Consider the following 10,314-nt stretch of genomic DNA (forward strand, 5'->3'; position numbering starts at 1 on the left):
TTTCACCTTATAATACAAATCAACAGCGATATGAAGTACATGTAAACACGAGTAAAGGAAGCAAGCATCAGCGAATGTCATCGCTACTTAACAGACAGAGCCCTGATCCCATAAATTAACAGGCCCAAAGATAAACAGTTCTATAATAAGGTTTTATGGAGTGAGGGCCTAGATTTGCAATTTACACAGTTAGTTACATACAAAAAGACAAAGTCTCCTACCTGGGTTTCTAACTCCGTTACTTCCAAATTCAGTTTATTCAAGTGTTTGTTCACAAAGGTGATCAGAGACTATAAAAGAAAACACCAGAACCAGTGATGTTATACACTACAGTCAGTGCCCATGTGAAAGGGTTAACATAATCTTTTAAGACTTTTTTTTAAGCTTAATAAATATCCATGTGTGCTATTTGCTTTTGCATAAATAAGTACATAAAACCAAAAACAACTCAGTCGTATAGTCACTTTTGTTGCACCATATGCCAGAAGTCACCAGATGGTGCTATTACATACAGCTTACTAGTTATTTTTCCTAGCACATAAAGCATACTTTAGTGTCCTGGGAAAAAGCTGTGATGCCATTGGTTCTTTTGTAGGTTCTTTGTGAAGATGAAGCAAGCAGTAGGTGCATTTATTGTCCACACTAATCTCTTCAGGTTCTTGGAGAAGATCCACTGCCTGGGAGCAAGGCATCAGCAGCACTGAGCTAAGACTCCCAAGAGAAGATGCCAACAGTACACTGTTCTGCACACACCTCTGTTCCTGGAGTGATGTGTGCATATCAATTAGCAAATTAGTCAGGATGTTACCCAAGTTTGGCATTTCTATTCCTGCAGGAAGCAGACATGCTACTATGAGCCAGATACGTGCTAATGTATTGGAGCACAGACATCTGCCAGCCTCCTTAAAACACTTCCAAAAGGGACACAGAGTTGGGTGTTAACACTTTCATTGCATGGACAGAGTTAACTTAATTCTCTATCAACTTTAAAAACACTCTTCTAGAAGACATTTCAGACGGGAAAGATAAAATCTTCCAGAGACTTCAAAGCATTATTTTAAATGCATACATCGTTTCATACGAAGCAAAGGGACAAATTACAACACTGATCTTTGCATACTAGTGTTTGTGCTGGTTTTGGCTGGGGTAGAGTTAGTTTTCTTCCTAGTAGCTGGTATAGTGCTGTGTTTTGGATTTAGGAGGAGAATAATGTTGATAACACTCTGATGTTTTAGTTGTTAGAATGTGCTGGTTTTGGCTGGGGTAGAGTTAGTTTTCTTCCTAGTAGCTAGTATGGGGCTATGTTTTGGATTTGTGCTGAAAACAGTGTTGATAACACAGGGATGTTTTCGTTACTGCTGAGCAGTGCTGACACAGAGTCAAGGCCTTTTCTGCTCCTCACCCCACCCCACCAGTGAGCAGGCTGGAGGTGCATAGGAAGCTGGGAGGGGGCACAGCCAGGACAGCTGACCCCAACTGACCAAAGGCATATTCCACACCATGTGACATCATGCTCAGCATATAAAGCTGGGGGAAGAAGAAGGAAGGGGGGGACGTTTGGAGTGATGGCGTTTGTCTTCCCAAGTAACTGTTACACGTGATGGAGCCCTGCTCTCCTGGAGATGGCTGAACACCTGCCTGCCGATGGGAAGCAGTGAATGAATGCCTTGTTTTGCTTTGCTTGCGTGCGTGGCTTTTGCTTTACCTATTAAACTGTCTTTATCTCAACCCACGAGTTTTCTCACTTTTACCCTTCCGATTCTCTCCCCCATCCCACTGGCGATGGTGGAGTGAGCAGCTGTGTGGTGCTTAGCTGCTGGCTGGGGTTAAACCACAACACTGTCCTAATAAATAGCTTAACAGTCATGTTGGAACTAGCTGATGGAACAACATGGTATCTCTTACTTATGTGTTCTCTAAAACTAACAAGAGCTGGCGGAGATCAACAGCTACTTTACCCCTCCACTCTGCCTAGCACAAAGAGCCATGTCAAGAATATGTCTAGATAGGTGTGCTTTGCGATGATGCTCAGCCTTGGAGGAGAGACCAAAGGACCATATGAATTAGTGTTAAGTAGAAGAGCCCTGGGACAAAAGCAACCCTTCTGTAAAAGCTTTATATTTAGCAAACTTATTTATGGGTGAATCACATTTCAGGGTACTGTGGAAAACATCTTCCAGTTGTGGAAGATCATCTTTAGTACAAGAATGAGTTGAAAACCAAACAGCGAGTGCTTCTTGGGGAGACTGAGGCTGAAGACACACGCACGACTCCAGCTGCTGTTGAGCCTAGTGAAGGGGTCACCACCACCAGCCACTCATTAGGCTACAGCCCAGCCCCTCCTCGCTGGAGGACAGCACCTGGGACGTAAAAGCGTGTACGATTGTCCAGTCAGAATGATCTGTACCACTGCGAATACTTTGCAGAGTAGCTTTTCCTAACCTGCATCATTTTGATTGAATCTAGCAGTGCTACCTAGAAAAGCCTTGGCCAATAAACCAGAGTAATGAGACAAGCCTGACCGAAGCCAAAGAATCCAGGTATCACCTGGCTTTGAAACAGTGATCTTTGGAGGATAAACATCCTTTTCACTATTTCAGAATCCTCTTCTGCTATTTTCCAGATCTTTCTGGATATCTTTCCAAAAGCATAAGAAAAAAGCAATGTAGAAAATAAAACTTGAATTTTATTTTTTACCTTTTTGACTACGCTGAGTTTGTCTGGTGCATGATCAAAAAGTGTGTCAAAGGCATCACGCTCTGGTTTTAGGGGGGGGAAAAAAAAAATCAATACACTTCCAACAGACAAGTATGGGAAGCAGGTTATGTGTCCAAGCTTAAAGGTCTTTCTCAGAAAGCCACGTAACAGAGACTCAAGCTAAAAATTATCACCCTATTTTGGTGTCGAACTAAATGCCAGAGCGAACTCCCCTGGGAATTTTAGAGAGAACTGAAAATAAACACATCATTCACTGATTTCCCTTTTCTGCCATTCATAATTGGTACACAAAATATGTAGGTGGAAGAAAAATTAAAATGAAACCGAAATTTTGACTATGCCCCAATCCTGGCTTAAACAATGAGCCACTGAACCATCACGTGGTTTTGGTGCACTACAGCTGCAGTGATAGCTATGGTTGCATCCTCTGCTCAGCGTGAAAATCAGATATTCAGTTGGTTAATTTAAAATTACTGGTAGTACCCCTGACTTCAGTAAAGCTTAAAACTGAACACGAGTGAAATCCGGTTCAACAGTGTATGAAAAGCAAAGCTTACATACAGTATGAAGATTTAAATTATGTTTAGACCTTCAAAGCTTTGTATAACAATATCTAATCCAATCTAAAATCTACTAAATTGACTATATTAGTGCAACATTTCACATTGTGGCAGCTTTGGGCTGACTGAAATTTTCCAAACTCTGAGTTTTTTGGATGACAACCATCATCATCAGGTAAAACAAGAAAAAATCAGAAATCTAACCAATTGCAGTTGCATTTTAAAAAAAAAAGGCATAAGAAATGCTGGAAAAGTGTGCAGGTTTTAAGCTGTCAAAATTGTCAACATAGTTTTTAACAGTTTCTCCAAGTTCAAATTCTTTTTATTTACAGAACACATTTTAATAGTTTTCTATTTTTAAATAAACAAACATATTTATTATCCAAATTCCTTTGGTATCTGAAGATATGTTATTTAGCCCCTATAGCCCCCTGATATTACTTATTTTCCGAGAACCTTATTAATTATTAATGTAGATACTCTGCAAGAGGAGAAACAGTAGTGTTCACATACTATAACTGGGGAATAGAGAAACTAAATGACTTGTTCTTCATCACACGCAGTCCTTTACAGGAGCCCACATCTCTTCGGTGAGAAGGGGCTTAATGCCACTAACAAAACTAAATGCAAAAAGAGAAGTCTCTCATCAGCAACACCAAAAAAATTGGTTTTTGTTTAGAAGACCAGATCTACGGTTGGTAAGGTCTAAACTCTAAAATCTAGTGAACATGGAGGAGATAAGATACTCCATGCAAAGGAATTAGAGAGGGCTGACTGGTCGCTGAAAGTGCACAGATAAACAGAGCTTTCTTAGACCTCGTACCATACACCTTTGCTTCAGTCATTTTCATGTATTCATTTATATATAAATTAAGTGGTCACATTATGAAGAAGGTGTAAGTCTTATTGCTGGGGGTTGCAAAGATTTTTACTTGAAAGCCACTTAACAACAGTACTAGGAAATACTGCTCTGTGCAGCATTTTCACTATTCATTCCTTACAAATGAAAACAAATCAACAGAGACCAGTCTAAAGAGCACAAGCAGTATACTGGATGATCTGGTTCTACCCATTATGGTCCATCTGTGTGGAGTAACAAAACCTGCCCCCGCAATACATTCCAACCCTGCAGAATTGCTCAATCCATTGTCTTGATCTGCTGAAGGAAAACAGACAAGATTTCTGTGCCTGACATAAATAAAAAAAAATTTCAGAGTCAACTTTGTTACTTACCAAATCTTCCCATCATCATCCTGCAAGTCAGAGCATTCAAAAATATTGGGTTAGTTCATGAATAATCACTTTGAAAAGACAAGACCATGGGCTTAATAGGCCTCTTCCTGCAAGAGGCAGAGGGCTAACCACTCCTACCAAGTCAGGAGGCTGAGCATGTCGCAGACCAGACCCAACGTGCTGTAGGAATGTCCCCAGCAGACCATCAATGATGTCAGGGAGATACATTTGAAATGAATGGAAATGTGTAATTCTGTCTTACACATAATTATGATTTCTTATGCATAACTATTTTTATGATGAAGAGTGAATGAACAAATGTACTTCTGTGTACAGTTTCCACAAATAATAGTCATCAGACGCTTCACCACACAGCTCAGAAGGAGCAAGGCTATATATCTCACTTTAATCTGTTTTCTCTGAAGAAAGAAAACATACATCATATCTGGATAATATGTAAATAAAACTGCCACATATGAATTATATACACAGCCAGTGATATCACCAGACATATGCAGATGTTTATCAGCTGAGAATCAGGCCCTGATTTGCACAGAGGAATTTGAAAGTATTCAATGAATGTTGGATTCTGCTGATCACTGCATTTTCCATAGTTACACTTATATCTGGGTATGCAACACATTAAACAGTAAACCTCTTAATATTGTGTAATATTAAATAACTTAATAAAATACATGTCTAAACACACATGCAAATCTGTAAACATCTTTCTTGCTAAAAAATGTCTAAACCCCACTCCGCAGATTACATCTTACAAACCACATCTGAAGGAGAGGACAAGCTAACTACATTGTTCAAGAGCATAGGAGTGAGGGGAGGAATTTTGGCCCACAAACTTGAGGCAGAGCTCTGATCCTACAAAAAACACTATGAGATCTTTAATGTCCACACAGAGGTGTTATGATCTCATTTTTGAGCGTTTCCGTCTGAAAGATCTTCCCCACTGAGCTAGCCACATGGTACTTCATTTATCTTCAAAGTCATGGAAAGCTGAGCCAACTCTACAGGGAGCCAATACACTGATAAACTGAAGGAGGGCTCATGTAAGCCCCTCTTAGAAGAGTTGCCTTCAGGCCACGTGAAGGAAAATCTCAGCTTTTATATGCAGCCAAAGTGCATGTCTGGCCTTCTTCTTACAAAAAGGACTGTAAAAACATAAAGCAAAGTAATTTGTTGCAAAAACTGGAGAGGGAAGAGGTTTATTTATTTAATTTATTTTTGCTGAGCTCTAGTCCTGAGGCACTATTGAAAACAGAGATCATCTCTCCTTACAATTTTAACAGGGTATCACTTGAGTTTTGAGAGGTATTTCATAGAATTGCCTTTTGTCAAACTAATTCTTCCCCAAAATATCTGCATTGGCCCTTCACTTGAGACAGGCAACAGCACTGGGCAGAAATTAGTTATATATGGCTACCTCCAGAAGGCAGGGGGGAAAAAAAAGGCCCACAAAGGTCACTTTCAATGAACTATTCGGTTAAAAGCTTCTGTAACACAAGAATGTCAAGACGACACTTTTCTCCTTTATAACATATTTCCAGAGACCAAGTTATTTCCATATAGTTAAAAAAGCACCACATTAAGGGATTTTGTTAATTTAGCAGGGGCAGGGGGAAGATTAAGTCTCTTTTTCATCTTTGTAAATGGTCTCACATCATGCACCACAGACACACTCCGAAGCTACAGTGGCTTTTTCTTTCTCTTGTAGTCGTCAGCTCCTCTGTAACATGAGTGGTCTGAAGGAGGCCTTCGCGTTTCTGGAAAGGAAGACGGAGTTAGAAACTGAGATGGCATTAATACAGGAGAAGTTCATTAGGGGCTCTGCAGCATTCAGCATCTTTCAGAATCCCAGAGGAGAAAACTGGATAAAGTGTGCTCACTAAGTTTTGTAGAGGTAGAGGTGAAACAGCTGACACAGGAGGGCTCACTCCCAGAATGGTGGCATTTATGAGGCTGACAGCCAAATGATGTTTGGGAAATGTGTGTGTGTGTGTGTGTATATATATATTTGCAGCCAACAAACTCGCTAACAATTCTCCTCCTGAGAGTCAAGATCGTGCCTGGAACACAAAGTAGAGTTTGTCAGCCCCGTCTTAAATTCCCCAAGTGCACTCATTCATGTCACGGTGTCAACCAACAACTTGACACAATTGGCAGCCTGGCTCTCTGGAGAGGTCTGGGGCTGAAGTAACATGGATGGCTGCACCCAGGCCAGGGCTCCAGTGTGCCGGCAAAACCCTCTGGGCATGAGGGCAGCTCTCCTAGAGCAGGCATGTTACTGAGGCCACCAGCCACACGCCTGTCAGGAACACATCCACCAAGGAAACGTAGGGAGCATAAAAAGCCCAACAAGTGATTTCACAATGAATAGTATTTCCCTGTTACCAGGTTTTCTCTCCTTGGGATAATTTTCTGCATGAATAAGGAGTCTCCTACCCAACAGAGAGTTAGCATGCAGCGAGACTCAGTTTCAAAACAGTTGTATGACAGCTTCCCCGGCTCTGTTAAGACACAGCCCCCTCATACAGGTGGGATCAAATGTTTCTGAGCCTCTCCAGAGTTTTGGAGACATAGCATGTGCCTCTCAGAGGCTGGAAGTGCTTTTACCTGAGTCAAAAACTTTCTTAACATCTCCATGGGTCCCTTCCAAAACTATGGGATATAGCCTTATGCCTGAATGGAGGAATTTCTTTCCTCCCTTCTCTACACTTAAAAAGCTGACACAAAGAACTCAAATCTCAGCAGCCATCTAGGAACCGGGTCTGTCAGAATGACTTATGGCAGGGTTAATAAAGCTGCTAGCTCAGGTAAGCAGGGAAACCACCCTTACAGGCACAAGCTCCATACACATATGCCATCTCAATCATTTTCACCAGCTGAACCCCAAACAAGAACTTATTAGGGAGAACAGCTTTGAAGAGAAACACATCCTTCCCCAGAAGCAATCTAAGAAATAAAAATTGAAATCTAAAAACCAGTAAGAAGAACTCCTGCCCTTCTACTCCCTCCTCGACGAATGAAGGCAGCGCTGCTTTCTCAAGCCACCACCCAGGGAGCCTGGCTGAATGCACGGTGGGAGCCATGGTCTCCCATCGCTGTGCTGTTACAGCTCCGTGCCTGAGCTGGGCCCTGCGCTAGATGCTGCCAGCTGGCCATGTCTTCACAGCCCCTCACTTCTCTATCATGCATACATCTCATCCTGCTCCCCCGAGGGAGCCACGGGAACAGCGCCAGAAGGTTTGGTGAAACAAGCCAGGATGACAGCATTGATGGAAAAATGAGGAAGAATCTGATAGGGCAATGTTTTCTTGCATACAAAACAATGTTGTCTTTATTCCATCCCACTACATCTCTGCTTTATTAACACAGGTTTCTGGACCTTCCAGGCACCACGTACCCCAGGGAGAAGATGCTATAAACTGTGAACAAAAACTCAGTAAGTGGTGACTAGTGAATAATGCCTCCAAATGCCTGATAGGAAAGAGGAATGGATGCCTACACTGATTCCCCAATAGGTAGAAATGGCAGCATTTCTGCGCAGTCTCCTCCAAGGCAGCTGAGCATGCTGCTGGCACAGCAAGCCTAGGTCCCTTGGCCTTGCAATCCAAAAGCAAATGTCATTCTTTGATAAAACTTTGACTCCTCGCACCACTGCCACCAGACACATTTATTCTTCATCCTGCCTTGCCTTTGACCTTTCAGTCTGCAACTCAAGACTACAAGGGAATTACTGTAAAAATACCTCAGATCTCCCAGCAGCACCAAGGTGGGACATGCTGCAATTTTAAAAATGAGGATGAAGAAAGCTAAGTGCAAAAGATGGCAGTTCCTGAGCCTTGTAAAAATAACCAACGCAGTGAGCCTTAAGAACAATTTTTACACTTATTTCTGAGAACATTTTTGTTTTCCTGAATTAGGGTATTTCTTCATTATGCAAGTTTACATTTCAAATATCAGGCAGTAGAGTCAGCTGGAAGAAAAATCTCAGGATTTTCAGTTCTCACTGGAAGCATGCACTGAAACCACGAAGTTTCTCTCCTCCCTGCCCTCACTGAGGAGGGCTGGAACGACAGGCACATGCTGAATGACACCAGTATTAAAACCTGTATCATCTTAGACTCTTAACTCAGCACTTGGAGTAGCTATCAACAGGATCTTAACTAGAAGACCCACCTAAACCCTTGCTCTGCTAGGACATGTATAACCTGGACATATATTGCCATGATTACAAAATTTTCTATTATTTCACACAAAAAACACCAAGAAAACCAATTCTGGAGGTTTATTTCAAAAAGGTTTGAAAGTAACTAGGTTTCAGGAACTCTACTCTTGAGAGGGGCTACCTCATGGTGCCCCTTATAAAATAATATAAACAAAAGTGTTTTTCTGCTGAGTTAGTCTTGTCGTTGTTCTAGGTAATATTGACAGACAGATAGATAGGTAAAGGTTCTTCCTGCCAAGGAAGGTAAAGCTGAAAGTCCTCTCCAAAACGCTTGTGGGTTTCTGAGCAAACTATACAGTGCAGGACCAAAAAAGGATAGTGTTTTGTTTGACAGATACAGATCTTTCTCAGACTCCAAATTAACTATTTTTAATTTTAAAAAATACAGCACCTTAGGAAAGCCTCAGTCTGTCACCTCAAGATGCTAAAGGAGGTGAAGAATTTAAGGGAAGGGCAGAATCACCACCAGACTGTGGAGATCTTGATAAATACTTTCCATGTATCACAGTGCTGTCACAATATTATATCATTTTATGGAGCGGGACACTAAAAATTAGAGAAGAAAAAGCCAACAACACTTACACAAGCTAATAAGGTATTCTGCATTGCTCTGGGATGGGCTATGGAAATGCACACAACTTGGCTAAGCAGTAACTTGCTAAACCAGTATGACTCTCTTATTTTCATACTGTAAGCACAGCCCCTCTGGGCAATAAGCAACTCATGCATCTGCACAGTGTGAGGACGGCTCAGCAAAGTTGACAATGATAATCCTAAGTGCCAAAGTCGCCCATGAAAGTAAGACTTAACTAGTTTTGAAAATTTCAAGTGTGAGTGTGTTCTTGCACAATAATCCCACAACATCTTGCAAGGTTTTCTTGCTGCGGGGTCAATTCTGCAAAGCTTACAAAGAAGTCACTTAAAAACCTGTTGATTAATCCTCTTAAATGCCTATTCAAGCAAGAAGAGGCATTTAAACTAAAACCTCTCAGAGCAGACATCTTATGTTAATTGTGATCTAGTTTGACAGAACCCTTATCTTTATTGGGATCTGTAATAAGAAATCATTTAACAATAAATTGATAATTATAATAATAATAACCTTCTTAATAATAGTTTCTTACTTGGATTAGGAACAATATTGACCTCATTACTATTCTGTTTGTCATTAGTGTAACAAAGGCTAAATAAAATCCATTTAAAGAGGTCTGTGTTACTGAACCAGCATGTATTTTAAAACTAGATTATGGATGCTGAACTACAAAAATTCAATTTACCAAACCATAAGGCAAAAGTTACTTGTTCCAGAAGAAACATGCTTCAGTTTATACTGTGCCTTGCTTTCCATTTAAATAAACAAAGCTGAAGAGTTGCAAGCTTTCCTAGCAGTGGGATAGGGGGGCTGATGCACAGGGCCAGCTGAGGTAGGCTTACAGCCAGCAGTTGCCATAACCATCTCCAGGACTCCAGGCTCCAAGTCCAAGAGCAAGAGCTTACAGCCTCTTGAGCTTAAATTAACTCTCATTGCTCTGACACCTTCAGGCACTCCCTTGCAGACAC

General features: G+C 41.2%; 1 protein-coding gene across 2 annotated transcripts in view; it reads right to left on the reverse strand.

Annotated features, from left to right (window-relative positions):
- PARVB (parvin, beta) overlaps window positions 1-10,314 on the reverse strand; it is a 41,472-nt gene that overhangs the window by 10,651 nt on the left and 20,507 nt on the right. For both annotated transcript variants that reach the window (XM_009332796.1, XM_009332795.1), the window contains exons 7-10: window positions 6,231-6,289; window positions 4,512-4,531; window positions 2,698-2,759; window positions 222-290 (exon numbers count right to left, since the gene is read on the reverse strand). In XM_009332796.1, coding sequence (XP_009331071.1) covers window positions 222-290; window positions 2,698-2,759; window positions 4,512-4,531; window positions 6,231-6,289 — 210 coding nt within the window. The remainder of the gene's footprint in view (window positions 1-221; window positions 291-2,697; window positions 2,760-4,511; window positions 4,532-6,230; window positions 6,290-10,314) is intronic.

This window comes from Pygoscelis adeliae, unplaced genomic scaffold (genome assembly GCF_000699105.1).
Source record: "Pygoscelis adeliae isolate BGI_AS28 unplaced genomic scaffold, ASM69910v1 Scaffold38, whole genome shotgun sequence".
Lineage (NCBI taxonomy): Eukaryota > Metazoa > Chordata > Aves > Sphenisciformes > Spheniscidae > Pygoscelis > Pygoscelis adeliae.